The sequence below is a fragment of the Gossypium raimondii genome, chromosome 12 (assembly GCF_025698545.1).
Source record: "Gossypium raimondii isolate GPD5lz chromosome 12, ASM2569854v1, whole genome shotgun sequence".
NCBI lineage: Eukaryota > Viridiplantae > Streptophyta > Magnoliopsida > Malvales > Malvaceae > Gossypium > Gossypium raimondii.
Genome location: NC_068576.1, coordinates 13,034,384 through 13,050,352, shown reverse-complemented (window position 1 = coordinate 13,050,352; position 15,969 = coordinate 13,034,384). Strand labels below are relative to the sequence as shown.

General features: G+C 31.7%; 1 protein-coding gene across 1 annotated transcript; it reads right to left on the bottom strand.

Annotated features, from left to right (window-relative positions):
* Nucleotides 1-9,720: 9,720 nt before the first annotated feature.
* Nucleotides 9,721-11,908, bottom strand: LOC105763342 (hypothetical protein). Its single transcript, XM_012581541.2, has 5 exons — nucleotides 11,498-11,908; nucleotides 11,207-11,406; nucleotides 10,738-11,101; nucleotides 10,427-10,503; nucleotides 9,721-10,327 (listed from the first exon to the last, which is right to left on the bottom strand). The coding sequence occupies exons 1-5, from the start codon at nucleotides 11,694-11,696 to the stop codon at nucleotides 10,067-10,069; spliced, it is 1,101 nt and encodes a 366-aa protein (XP_012436995.1). The 5' UTR covers nucleotides 11,697-11,908; the 3' UTR covers nucleotides 9,721-10,066.
* Between the last annotated feature and the right edge of the window lie 4,061 nt (nucleotides 11,909-15,969).

The window sequence follows — 15,969 nt, the reverse complement described above, 5'->3', positions numbered from 1 at the left end:
TTTCCCCGGCCTAGCTCCGGATTTCGTTCTTCTTGATCTATAATAGCAAATTTAGCTTATTTAATACTCACATTCATCAAAACAGTCCTTGACTCAATTTTGGCAAAATTACAATTTTGCCCCTAAACTTTTGATATTTACACTTTTACCCCAAAGCTCGGAAATTAAACTTCATCTCTTATTCTTATGGTTTATAACATTCTGAACATTTTTCCCTTCTATGACAACATCAAATTCTTACTCTAACACTTACTTATGAACATTAGGTATTTTTATCGATTATGTCAATATACTCATTTTCACTTAAAATCGACTAGCAAAAGTTGTTTAACATAATTCCTAGCTTCATATTCTACCATAAAACATCAAAATAAACATATTTCACCTATGGGTATTTTTCCAAATATGAACCCTAGGTTAAATTATTGCTAAAATAAGCTAAATTAAGCTACTAGGATTCCAAAAACGTAAAGAACATTTAAAATGAGGCTTGGAATCACTTACTATGAGCTTGAGAAAGTGAAGAAACCCTAGCTATGGCTTCCTTCAAGTTTTGGCAGCAAGCAAGGATGATGAACACAATTTTTACATCTTTTTTCCCTTTTAATTCTATTTATTTACTAAATGACTAAATTGCCCTTACTTAAAAAAATCCTATTTCACTTATCTCATGTCCATTTTTGTCCATCACTAACTAATGGTCTAATTACCATATAAGGACCCCTAATTTATATTTCCATAACAATTAAATACCTTTAACATATAAAACTCAACTTTTGCACTTTTTACAATTTAGTCCTTTTGACTAAATTGAGTGCCCAAACGTCAAAATTTTTGAACAAAATATTCATGAAATCTTTCCGTGAAATTGTAGGCCATAAAAATATAGCAAAAATAAATTTTTCCTCATCAGATTTGTGGTCTCAAAATCACTGTTCTAACTAGACCCTAAAAGGGATGTTACACTGAAATCTATAATTAAACTTTCTGTAGGGCTCATATTGTTTAATTAAGGCTTGAAAACATGGTATCTGTTAATCTGATTCTGTGTATGATGTTTTTAAAATATGTGAAATATCTTTGCATGATCCGATACTATTAGTTCTGATGGTATGTTTTGATTCAGCTATATGACCATGCATTTGACATTGTGGCGATTCTGCTTATGGTGATTTGTATTTCTGATACATCTTTTTACGAAGCATGAAATCACATGCTTAGTGGTTTCTATTAAGAATATGAAAAAATGTTCAATATGTTTATCATTCTGTTCAGTTTATGCATGCCATGTCACATTGCATGGGGTTGGGATATTATGGTACGGAAGAAGTTTTGGCAGTTTAATGATTTGCATTATGTGGTGGTTTATCCACATTTTATGTTCTGGCTGCTAGGCTGCAACATGGTGGCTTGACCACATATATGATATGGCAATTTTAATTGCAATTTCTAGTGGCATTGTCTACGATTATCTGTTGGTGTGATTTTGGATGGACGAGTTCTTGGGAACTCTATTTTGGTGTGTAGCGAAGTTGGGTAGGAAGTTTTCAGGAAAATTTGCATTATGTTTTTTGAAAAATACCACATTGGCTTATTCATACATCATCAATTCTATTTAATTGATCGATATGAAATTCTCTGTGATACTCTAGTTTGTATATTGTGATTGCGTGTTTCATATTCAAGTTTCGTTATACACTGGGCTCTGTAGCTCACCCCTCTATTTTATTTCTCAGATTCCAGGTCATTAGTAAAATTTAGCATCGAACGGTGTTCGAGAGCTCGGATTATTGTTGATTTATTTATTTGAAGGTTTACATTTTAATTATTTTGGTTTGTAAACTTGTTCAGACTTTTGTTTTTGGTTTTTGTTCTGTTGTTTGTCTTCATGTGTTTAAACATGACACTGCGAAACCACACGGGTTAATAACTAAAAATCTGGTTTTTAAAATTAAAACTCTGTAAATTTTTCGCTAAAAAATTAAGAGACCTTTTAAGTGTTTTTCTGAAAATAATCAAATAGTTTTAACGTTTGTTTGCCTTCAAGCTAGAAAGGGTTTTGCCAAAAATAATTACTTTCAAAACCCAGCTTTGCATTCAAATTTTGGGTTTGAAACAAGTGATTTCGTACTTAAGTATTTTTATACATTTGTAAGAGTGTTGCCAAATTTTACGTATTTCGAAACGCACCCTAAGTTTAACTAAGACAAAAGTTTTTAAACAAGTTGATGTAATTCCTCCAGATTTGGCCATAACGTTTAGGTCAAGTTTGGGCTGTTACAAAGACTGCACAAGAAGAATCTCTGGATGGGATTATTACCAAAATTACGAGTTTCAGACTTTTAATTTTAGTTTAAATCATATTAGGTTTAGGTTTTAGGCTTAATTTTTATTATATATGATTCCAATATTGTATTTATCACCCTTATTATTTTATTATTATTTTATTTAAAAATTTTGATAATTATTAAGTATTTTAAGGTATTTAGGAGTTTTATGTTAACAAGAAAGTTTAGTTTAAAACTACTTATTTTTTAGGTTAATTAGAGTTCTAGTATACTTGAGAGTTTTATTTAGATTTATTTAGCTAGCCTATGTTAAGGTCTTTACATTGTACACAAAACAATCAATTCATTATTATTCAACAACTTCTCGTTTGAGTTAATAAATTCTCTTTGTGTTTTTCTTTTCAAGAATTTTTCTTGGGTTTTCTTTTAGAAGAGTTTTGTAACAATTTTTTCAGATTGTGGGGATCATCTTCAAACTTTTTTCTTGTCAAGTTTTCTTTCTTAGAAGGGAAATTAGAGTCGTTTGAAGGAGGTTGTGGATTCTTCTTATTTCTAAGGCTCCTTAGGAGTTCTACATGCCACGTTCCATGTTTTCCATCTATCTTCTTTATTTTCTTCTTTCTTGTTCTAATCTTTGATTTATTGTTCTATTTTATTTATCTTAGTTATTTATTTTAATTGTTTTCTTCAAATTCTTTTATCTGACTTGGATTTGTTTGCGTTTAAGATTGTGTCAAAATCCAAGTTTCTTTCCGAACATCTAAAGCCTTAGGTCAAATTTGTGACTTGGACAAACTTGCAATCCTGTTACACACTTATCTGTATCAATTAGTATGTATGTTCATAGGTATTAAATCACTTAATTAACCAAGTTAAGGTATAATACATTGAATGTTATATTATGGAACGTCATAGATATTTTCAATTATTCAATGTCTATAAGCTTAAATATTCCATAACTGGACTAAGATAGTTTAAGTTGCTCGACAAAGTAATGTGCCATCATGCATTTGGATTTGATGGTTGGGTGTGGGGGGTCACACTTAAAGTTTATTTTTGACAAGTTTTTGCGGATTGGACTTTCAACACGGCGCAACTTCAGCATTTTGACCATAACTTGCTCTACATAACTTTTTTTGGCCCATAACATATCAATTTGAAGAGAACTGAAAGATCTAGACACAGTTATTTCACAACTTGAGCCTAAAAAGCCTCAGGAAAGTGCCCAAAAATGGCTTGGAAGTTTGATGCGAAAATTGCCAAAAAAAAACATAAAATTTTTTTGTATTATTTAATTAAAGGCACTTTTATATTTTCTCCATTATATTATTTTCCCCTATAAATAGGCATTATTAGATAAAGACCAAGGATATACCTAAATATCAACCTTAGTATATATTTTTTGCATTTTATTTTCTCTATGAATTTCTAAACTCACTTTTCAAGTCAAATGATTATCAAGTTTGATTCAAAAATTTTGAGACTTAATTTGTGCTTAATTCTTCTTTGTTCTTTAGTATTCATGGATCTTCCGGTTGAATTACAATTCGTTAAATATGTAGTTAGTATTTGATAACTTAAAAGATTAGCTTGTCAATTAGAATAATTAAATCCGTAATTGTTTATTTCATTTTAATACTAGTGACGAACTGCAAAATTATTTTTGTCTTAGTTTATTATTATGTGGTATGGATGTGTTATCTAGTTTAAATAAACCCTGTTGTAAGTTTGTTTGTTAAAATTAGGCCTCTCTTGTTATTAATGTTGCTGGTAAGTTAAAATCTTGTGCGTTGAGTTACAAGATTATTTATTGGTTAGAGAAATAATTCCAAATGCACTGCCTCTTGGTTACCGAACAAGTAAGGAGAGATTGGTTACCCAGTACTGAGTTAACAACTATAAATAATTTATTAAAAGCGTTGAAAATATCCTTACATCGATGATTGAACTTATGCATCAAATGGAGATTTTACCTTTAACTAGAGTTTTTCCTATTGATTTTCCAAATCTTTTAATTGTTGCTTTCTTCATTAAGTTTTAATTTAAATTTAGTTTTTTATTTTCTAAAATTCTCTTATATTTCACTTTATATTTCAATTGTTTTTATTTTAGAAATAGAATTATCACCGATCATTGTGGATACACCTCTACTTGTTGCTATTACTAGTTTATATTTTAAGTAGAGTTTTATTTTTGTAAGTCGTGATAGCCTAACAAATTTTTGTTACATTTTGTAAATTATTCACCAATGGTATTATTTTAAGATAAAAGTTAAATATATAAAACTAATTAACCTATTTCTTAAAACAATTATTGTAAAAATAACTTTAACTTTTGTAATGCAACTTATGAAATATTATACACATTAGTGAAGACATTTGTAATTGTTGTTAATGATATTTCGTCATGAGAGAATTAATTTCTGTGACGACTTTTTTTTAGTACAATTTTCTTTAGAGTCGAAAATATTGGCCTCAAAAGAAAAAGATATTGTGACCATTTAATTTTGGCATAAAAAATGATTGGTGTGACCATCTAATTTTGCCACTAATGTTTATTATTTTAGTGTAAAAAAGTTGATCATAAAAAAATTGAATAATTTTGGAACCTAAAGCTTTTGCATATTGGTCCAATGTTCATCTTCCTCAAGAATAGACTAATTCAAATTTCAATCGTACCATTTTTTTTGAATAATCGTGACCATTTAATTTTGACACAAGTACTTATGATTTTAGTGTCAATAATTTGGTCCCAAGAAAATTGAATAATTGTGACCATTTAATTTCATCCCTAATTATTTACAATTTTAGTGTCGATAATTTAGTCATAACAAAATTGAATAATTGTGACCATCAAAATAGTTGTATCTATCCTCCACTTTTGACAAAGAAACATATCTAGCAAGAATTTTTCTCTTCTTTTTCAACTCTGTGGTTTAATTTTCCTTGAATTGGCTTGAAACTCTACTTCCCAAAGAGATAATGGAGAAGTTCTCCGATATCTATTTACTATCGTCAAATGTCCACATAGCTCCTATATGTTCCTTCTAACATCTCATACCCGGCCTAAACGTTAAGACCAAGTCTGGAAAGCTACATCAAATCATTTCAGAAAAGTCCAACCTTTAACAATTTAAAGTTTAACCAAATGTGGAAATCCAAACTTATAAATTGTAATCCGATATGAAACACACAATCGTATAAGTCTAAATAAAACAGTAAAACAACTAGAAGAGAGTTGACCAAGCTCTTGCCATGCTGACCCGCTTAAGTCTGTGGATTACCTGTAATCCAAACAAACAGACTAAATGAGTTTACAACTCATTGTGTAACTTACATTATCAATTAATCAGTTAACAAATATGATTTCGATTTTCCATTAATCAATAAATTCCCAGAAACAAATATAGCAACAGAAACAGAGGTTATCAGATACAGTTGCAGAACATTTCAGATACAGATGTAGATTCCTACCCCTAACCACTGCACACCATCTCTATCCATCCCTACACAACGCATAGTGATTGTGTGTCACGTTCCAAAATAATTGCAATTTGGCTACCAAATCAGAATACGACAAATTGTCATTGTCAGATATATATTTGTGGCTTAGCCACCAGATTTGACAGATTATTAAACTGCTCGCACTTCCTCCTTTTCACAATTCTCAACCCAATGCAGATGCAGATTTAACAGATTATGAGTATACAGTAGTACAAATTCAAATCACGCTCATGTAATGCCATCACAATTGCTTATCAAATTTCATATCAAAAATTTATATGGAAATAATAGATCATCCAGTAATAGATCGTCAGATAACGGTTTCATTGTCTAATTTAGATCATACGGACCCTACGGTAGGCCTACGTTCAATTCAAACGACCATTACTGTCCTAGGGAAAAATCTTGATTTTTGGCCCACATGCCTATGTGGATTCACACAGCCGGGTGGCTAGCCCGTGTGGTCCACACGGCCAAGAACACACCTGTGTGGCCCACCTCAATGTCGCACACGGCTTAGCACACGACCATGTAGCTCAAAACAGTAAGTTACATGGTCTAGCACATGGCCTCGCACACGACCATATGACTCGAGATCCAAAATATATCTCACATGGCCTGGACACATGCCTGTGTCTCTGGCTCATGTGTCTCTAATTCTAAAACAGTGAGTTACACAGTCTGAACGTACACCCGTGTCTCTAGCTTGTGTGCCTCTAATTCTAAAATAGTGAGTTACACGGTGATGTGGTGTCAACAACCATGTTTTCCAGCCTCTATCGTTCGCAAGTTTTCAGGTTTTCGTTACACACCTGGTACGGGTTTGACGTAGAAGCAGCAAAGGTGATCCCAAAACCTAAAAATGACAACCAATTGTCCAATTAAACAATGATTTCCCTAAACAATACACTCTACTTAGCGCACGAAATCGAGTTACATCGAAAAGCTTCAACACAAAAATCCCAAATTCAAAAATCACATTTACCTTCATACGATATAGCACATTCACAGACCTAAAGCATTTAGGAATTGTTATCCTCACGATCTTCGCCTAAAAGAAAATGAATCGAACGATTAAGTAGAGAATTCGAGCAAAGATAAGCAGAACTGATTTCAACAAGAGAACGAACGATAGCAAACGTTAACAAAAATTCAACTACAAACTTACGCAATTACTCTTTCAGGAAAAGGACAACAAATAACGCAGCTTCCCGACAAAACAGCAACAAGATTTAACGGAAAGATTACAAAAATTAAAGGACAAAGAAGAATGATAGGAGGCTAAAAGGAAAAGAAGAAAAAGAAAAAAACAGGAAAAAACGTACAAAAAGAAGGGAAAAAAGTTTTAATTTAATTAACTAAAGAAAAAGAGAAATAAAAATATATTTCCTTATTGTATACGTAGAGACTCGAAAATAGGATCAGAAGGTATACAGAAGCTTAACCATTGAACTAGCAAGCTCATTCTTGACATAGATTAACCATTGAACTAGCAAGCTCATTCTTGACATAGATTAACCATTGAACTATCAAGCTCATTCTTGACATAGATTAAGTTAAGTTGAGAATTCAAGGATAGGGGTTAAACCAAAATTTCATGAAGGAAGACTCAAACCCCCGATCTTAAACACATAAAGAGAGCACTTATCCACAAATATAGAGACTTAATTATAATAAAATTTAACAATCAGACATTCAAATTTTTGAGGCATTACATTCCTTTTCTCAACAAGACTTTCTCATTGACCTTTTGGATTAAGCCTTTGTCCGTTGGAGTTCTTCGACTAACTCTTGATTGAATTTGATATGTTTAAGTCTCCTTTTATTTGATATTTTAATTCTCTGTTTTCTTATTTGATTTTGTCCCTTTGCTTCCCTAAGTCCTATTTGGGGTTCGTTGAAATAGGAGACTTCTTTTTTCTTATTTGCTTTTCTTTTAAATTTTTATTTGTTTTTATTGTGGTTGTAGTGATATTTGATTGCTGGTTCAAGATTATAGTGTGTGAATAGCTTGATTGTGGATTTTTTTGTGTTATGGTTTTGGTTGAAGGGGAAATGGTGAATGGGTTAAAAATGAAAGGTTGCTAAGTTGGTTGGGCTAGAGGTGAGACATAGGGTTAACATTGTATTTGCTAGTTTGGCGCTTGAGTTGTTATTGATACTGCTTGGATTATCGTGTTAGGGAGTAATGGTGTAAAGATTGAGTGATCAAACTATAAATTTCTATACTAATAATAGATCAATTAGCAACTCGTAACTTTTTAAAATTGAGTGACCAATTTATAAACTTAAAATTAATATTAATTTTATTGGAAAAAATAATATTAATTCTAAAAATTAAAATTAAAATTAAAGAAAAGAAATTAAAATGTTAAAATGTTTTCTTTGGTAAAAATTTAATTTTTTCCTATAAAAGCCCATTTTCTTGTAAAACCCAGGTTGAGAGAAAACTAAAATTAATTCTAAAATGAAAAATTAAAAGATAATAAAAAGTTTTTCTATAAAACCTCATGTTCTTTCAAACTAAAATTAATTTAAAAAGAAAAAGAAAAATAAAGGAAATTAAAAGATAGTGATTTTATTTTAAAACTCAAGTTTTATTTTCCATAAAATGAGGTAATTCCTGTAAAACCCTAATCTTTTCCTTTTAATTGAAAAAATTAAAATTATTTCTTAAAAAAATAAAAGATAAAATGAAAATTTATTAAAGTTAGGTAATTAAAATGAAGGTTGAATTAATGGAAGGTGACCTAAATGAAAAATGAATAGTAAGGCTTAAAATGCAATTTTTTATACCTAAAATAAAAACTTACTATCACTGTGTAATTTACCCATCACCGTCACTAATAATAATAACAACAAAATGGTATGAAGAAATGGATGAACAAGTTTGATATATTATTGAGTTTTTAGTAAAATAAAAGATTGAAAGTGAAAAGGAAGAGAATAGAAGAAAGATTCGAAATTTCCAAGAAAATGTGGCGTTTATGGGCTATTTATTATTAATTCAAATTTCAAACCAAAATCTTCACGTGGGCTCACCATATCCTTTTGCCCTCATTCATTAACTTTATTGTATTTTTATGCTGAATGCGATTGCTTTGTCCTTTTCTATCTCTCTATTTCATTTTAGTATTTGACTGATTGTGTAAAATGGATAATCTAAACAATGAGAGCCATTTAACCTTAGTTACCCCACTCTTTTTTTTTTAATGGACTCTAAAAGCTGATTCTTGTTGAAGATTAAATTATACATGGACTGATATGATAAACAAATAACATGCAAAGAACATATGCAGATGCAAAGCTGATGTCCAATTGATTGGTCTGAAATTATTGATGTTTTAAAGGCCTGAATTCCCACTTTTGCCGTATTTTTTTGAGAAGAAAAAAGTAGGAGCAATGGATGCCATTCTTTTCACCCATCTCATCTGATCGATGCCTTCTTGGTGAGCAAGTAAGAAAAAGTTACTTCAAACTACCAGGACAAAACGCCTAATCACAAGCAATCCAAAACAATTTGTGCATCAAAAATGAAGATTCTGTCACTGCTTTAACTCTTTCTTTTTCATTATGTTTTGTTTACCTCAAACCATCATCCCGAGCAAAAGTAACCTAAGCAGAAACGCTAAATTTATTTTAACCTTCATGATTTTACTTTTTTATCCTCATGAATTTGAATATCATTTAAATATATATTTTATTTTATAACTTATCTAAAAAAATAAAAGATTATCAGATTTTTCAAAATCACTTCGAAATTGAACCAAATCAGAACAAGACTCAAAATCGGCATTTTACATGGCATCAGTGGTTGAGCATTAGATCATATGATATCTGCAATTGAGAGCATTATGAGCATAAAGAATGCCTGAGTCTCTCACTAATCTTCCCACTGGAGATATCCCACAAGGGCATGACAACCAGGCAAATCAAACCTCAAATATCACATATATTATAAAGTACATCAGTTGTAAATTAAAGAGGGTTAAGTCTAAACATAAATGAAAGAACTCTTAAAAATTGTCATTTTGGTTCCTACAAATCCATCATCAGGAATTAGACAAACTTTCATATTCAGAGAAGGAAGTTGAATCATGGAGACAAACTAAACCAGTCCATGATATCGGCATAATGTCTTAGAAATCCCTTAGTGCCTCAAACAGAATACTGATTTCAAATTCCTCTAGATGTTTTACTAAATTATTCTCAGTAAGTCAATATGTTTTTCTCCCCATGTTTCTGCAAAATTCATGGGGAATAAGTGTTATCCGACTATACATCAACCTCTCCAGGCTTTTTAATCCCACTTCTCCAACTATGCCCATCAGATTTTTCATCTTCGGTGTCCATGCTGTCGCCCCCGGTACTCGACATATCTTTAGCTGAAGCACTACCAAGGAGGGGACCTTGTGGGGAACCAGACTGTGACATGCTTGCTTTCATCTTCACATTGCACTGATTTTGAGCTGAACACAGCTCATTCCCTTGCCCGGAAGAAGAAGCTGGAAGTTTCCGGATATGAAGTCTGTATTTCTGTACATAAAACCCAAATTCACACACACAAAATCAGTAAACCAGAAAGGAGAAACTAAAGATGATAAGATGAGCAGATTCCATAAGCTAAAGACTAACCTGCAAATGGCTTTTCACTTCATCATTGGTGAGACCATCAACTTGCATCAGTTCTCTAATCTGCTTAGGAGTGGCCACTGTCGAACACAACAAACCAATCAGACATATTTAAAAGCTAAAGATACCAAAAGAACTCAAATCAGAATATTTTCAGAAAAAAGATCTTGATTCATGTATTTTCTCAAAAAGAAACAGATTCCAATCCTTTGTTCATAAAAGACAACAAAAAGGGTTTTTCAATTCAACTTAAATACCACTACTACTTAAAAACAAAAACAAAAAAGTAAATGAACACATCAAAAAGGCCTAACCTTGAGAGCCTCCAAGCTGTTGAAGTGCCTCAACAAATCGTCTATGGAGCTCAGGCGACCAGCACCGCCTTTGTTTCCTAGAATTCTGCTGCTGAGGTTGTTCCTCGTGTCGGATTTGTGACTTTGTCTGAAACTTAATTTGATTTTGTTGTGCATATAAAGAAGAGCCTGAACCAATTCGGCAGCCGCCATTGTTCTTCAAGATACATGAAGCCAATTCAGAACTTGGGGTCATAAGGGAAAGCCCTGAAACTTTCTTATCAGCTTGTTCCTTAAATGGAACAAAAGCCCCTCCCTTTCTTTGCTTATTACAAATTTCAATTGGGTTCTCACTCTCAGACCCATCTTCTCCTTCTTCACTTGTCTGTCAAATTCCAAATCCAGAAACATTTAAACTATTTTCCCCTTAAAATAAGATTCAAAAGAAGAAGGGAAAAAAAAAGAAGAAAACAGTTAGTTTGGACATTACCAGTTTCAGTTCTGGAACTGTGTTGGGTTTGTTGTGGGGATCAACGTTGTTAAAATTAGAGTTCCATAGCTGAACTGAACTCATCCAGTTTTTCTTATCACCGCCATCGTTATCCATAGTTTCCCTTCCATTTTCCTCGGTCACTGATCCATCATTCATTTCCTTACACTGTATTTCTTCCTCCTTTAATCTCTCAATCCCTATAATCAGATCAAAAAAGAAAATCAAATTACATCCCACAAAAAAGTGAAACTCAGAATTAAAACAAAATATATATTTTTTTAAAAATACCATCTTTGAGAAGAAGCATGCAAAGAGGAAGTTCGCGTTTAAAGGCATCGATTTTCTTCATCTCATCTTCCAATCTTTGAAGATAATCCGTAATCTTGGCTAACCTTTGAAACCCATTTTTGATCTTCGAAACTTCTTTCAGAAACTCAGATATAGTTTTCGGTACATAAACCAAACTCAAATCCAAGCTCAACTCCATTATTTTCCTTTATTCTTCTATTTTCCTGTTTTCCTCTCCTTTTCTATCATTTCCAGGATAAACATGACAAGGAACAGCAAGTCATGTTTTTTTTATATAGAAATGTAAGAAAGATTCAAGATTCGCCCCCAAACGGGTCGTCGCGTATATTAAAGCTATAAACTCGGTGACTCGGTTGTTTCACTCGGCGAGTTGTTTTAGGTTCCGTACGGAGCACGCGGAGAATTGTTGAAAAAATGGAGCCCTTTTCTTTTAATTATTGGAAATGAAATTACAGTGTGCTAAGATTCTTAGGTTAGGTGTGGACTGTGGATTGAATGTAAACAGTTGACCCACGTCTTTGGGATGCTTTCCCCATTTGATTTTTACACCGCAATTCTGTCTTTTCCCTCTCCTTCTAAATTAAGAGATTTAACTTTTAACCCAAACATTCATTGAAGACTACGTCGTATTCAGAGTTATGAGAAATCATTGATTTTATATTTAAACATAAAATTTTCTAACCTAGCGCCAACGAAGTTGTCATTATAAAGCAAAATGAGATGATGGGTTTTCTAATACTAAACAACAGTTGCCAAGTAAGAAAAATGGCTTCTTTTTTTGTCTAGTAAAATTCTTTCTTCTTTTTTTAGTATTAAAAAAAAGGTGTGGCAGGCATGTGAAAGATTCTTTTGACAATGCAATTTAATTTGGTTTGTTATTAATTATATAAAATAGAATAAGAATCAGGAACGTTTAATGCAGGGTAAAGATTCTTTTGCTCATACCCGTCCGTTACAAACGAATGGTGTCTTCCCTTTTCTTTTTCTTTTTTTGCTTTTCCAGATTCCCTTCATTTCACGACCGACAAAACCCTTTGTTTCTCTTTTCTTTTATTTTCTTTTTTCTTTTTAGTTTAATTTTTCCACATGTTATGGTTGTGTAAAACTGTTCTGTTTCAGTTGGAATCAAATTTAAATAAATGGAAAATCATTTTTATTACCGACTGATTCTTTTTTTTATTTAAATATATACTAATTAGTGCAAATTATGCCTCGAAAATAGAGTAAACTACGCCCATGGTCACTTTTGTTTACATTAGGTTACGTTTTAGTCACTTATGTTTGAAATGTTACGTTTTAGTCATTTACGTTATCATGTTGTAACATTTTAGTCACTGAGCTATTAATCGTCGTTAATGGTGTAACGGTAAGCTGACGTGGCACGTTAAATCATCATTAATTTTAGGTTAAATTATACAATTGATTCCTATATTTTTTTGTTTTAAGTAATTTAATTTTTTTCTTTTATGTTCTTTAAATTTTCCTCTTTTTTTCCATTCTCTTTTGTTTCTCCCTCTGTTTTCATACATTTTCCATTTCTTTTAACATATTAGAAAGTCGAATTGGCAATGAAAAAAGAAGTAGGAAGTCGACTGTCATCTTTTGCCTATAACCAAAACCCATAAACCCATACCATGCTTCTTTCTTCACTACCAATTCGACTTTCTGGTATGTTAAAAGAAATAAAGAAGGTAGAAAAACAGAGGGAGAAGCAGAAGAGAATGGAAAAGAAAAAGAAAAAAAAAAGAAAGTTAAAAGAACATAAAAGAATTAAATTGCTCAAAATGAAAAATTATGGGGACCAATTGTACAATTTAACCTAAAGTTTTTGTTTGAAATGATGATTTAACGTGCCACGTCAGCTTACCATTAAACCATTAACGACAATTAACGGCTCAGTGACTAAAATGTTACAACACGATAACGTAAGTGACTAATACGTAACATTTCAAACATAAGTGACTGAAATGTAACCTAAGGTAAACAAAAGTGACCATGGGTGTAGTTTACCCCTCGAAAATAATATTTAAAAATTTAAAACCAATAGGAAACAAATTTATTTATGAATTTTGAGTTAAAATTTCTAGACAAATCATTTGATTTTTCTCATTAATAAAGTTTTGATTTAAAAGTCGTATAGACTACATTTGAAATGGATATTGTTCGCTTTAAGGATTGTTGGGATTTTATCTTGAAACGGGTTTAGAGAGTTGTTTGCTTGAGAATTTTATTTAGTTTGGATTCAAAGGTCTTCTAGACTTTGATCCTGAATTACTGAAGTTCATTTTAAAAGTCGTCAAGACTAAATCTTGAAAATGAGTGTGGAGATAGTTTGAATCCAAGAATCTTTGAAATTTCATCTTGGATGGTTAAGTCTGCTTTAATGGTATTCTAAACTTGATGTTTAAGAATCGGTTTTATCTTCTTTATGTTGATACAATTTGATTGGTAAAGCTTCAAGGGTTTTCAAGCTACGATTTTTGAACTTTTGGACTTTCAAACTTATAAAGTTGTGTTGAATTGCTTGGAGGTGATCCTTTTTATAGTGTCAATAAGTCTAAGTAAAAGAAGGTTCTTTATTTTTAGTGTTCTACAAGAATTAAAATCTTTCATTTATTGTTTATCTCATATTAATTTAAATTAGAACCCCAAGTTGTGTGTTATTGATCGGGTGCTCACCTTCTCCAGGAATAACTTAGGTTCAAATCATAATTGTACCAAAAAATATTAATTTAAACAAATTAGAGATAAATAATTCTTAAAAATGTGATTTTTTTTATATAAAAAAGTTCTAAAATGATTTAATTTCTTCATTTACCTCTTAATTAATTTAATTTATTTCAATTATATATAAACAATAACGACACGTAGTGAAGAATTCTGATTGATTCAAAATTTCTCCTTCTACAAATACTCCCTCAAGACTTGGCCATATACACGACTTTTATTGAGTGAAAAAAGTGATGATTTGCTTCAAATGTTGCAATTCATCTTTGAATCTGGCTTGACAAGATTTGCAATCTTCAAATGATGCCATCAAGAATATATATAGTTCATTTAGACTAAACCTAGCAATGAAACCAAGTACCTATGCATTGTCGTATTTTGAATGATCAAGTCATGATGCATTTCAAAATGTTTTTGGATGTTTAGCTTAATCTCGTGCTTAGGAGCATCATATTTTGGATGATCAGTTTAAGCTCATGCCTAAGAGCACCATATTTTGGTGAACAATTTAAGCACATACGTAGGAGCATCATTTTTTGGGTGAATGGTTAAAGCTCATTGATAGCAAGCTAATTTCCTGTGTTTAATGTACCTATTTTTGGTAATTTTTTAATAGAATGCTACTAAGCTTGTGATTTCTTGTTTAAATTTTATCAGGGATGCTATTGGAATGCTGAAGTTAAAAAACAAGCAAAATTGGGCTAAATTGGAACAAAAAGCAAGACAAGGGGCTGAATTGAAAATTGCAAGATTATTCTTTTACTTGGTTAAATCCTATATTTAGAAAAAAATATTTGATTTTGTGTTGGTTGTTAAACATGATTTTAGCATAAAAACATGCTAAATTAACTCTTTGAGAAGCCTATATAAAGGCTTGTAATTGTGACTTGAAAACATACTTGATTTTACACTTGAATTAAGAAGCAACTAAGCATATTTTTGTTCAAGCTTTTCTGTAATTTCTTTCTTCTTTTTATATTTTGGTACAATTGACTTTTCACTCTTAAACCCCAATCTAGTATGATTAATTTCATGCTCAACTAATCTACATTTAGCCTTAGGTCGGTTATCATTCCGGTCGAAAATTGTGAGATATGAACCCGCGCTAAAACCTTACAACACGGTATTCATTATCTTTCCGGAATATGGGATAGTCACAATCGTCCCTCAAAGTTAATTTTATTTCAACTCAAAAAGTGCACATTAGGTCAAAGTAGTTTGGTGTACAGTTGAGAAAACAAGACAGCTGTTTGCCGCGTTCGAGTTCCCGTAAATAAATTGGCGTATCCAGGTGGGTAATGGCCAGTTGGACCTCTGTAAAGGGAGATAGTGATCAACTTTAAACAACCCACGCGGTTGAGGCCATTAATTCAAGTTGGACTTTTCTAGATCGCAAGGCTGCCAAGATCTTAAATTACGAACAAGTGTTACGTGGTTAGATAGCCAGTAAGGGTTGGTTTGCAAGTCGTACCGGAATCAACTACATAAAGAGGAGTTGGCGGTTGAGGCGTCCTTGGTCACTATAACCACCTTATCGTTTGGAAGGAAAAATCCACTTTCAAGGATCGATTCGAGAATGGAATTATCTAGTCTAAGGCTAAGAATTTGCATATTTCATTTACCAATTTAATTTTATTTTGCAATTATCATTCTGTTATTATTTCATTCTATTCATTTTATTATTTTAACATTTATCAACTAAAATCCCCTTTTATTTATTTTTC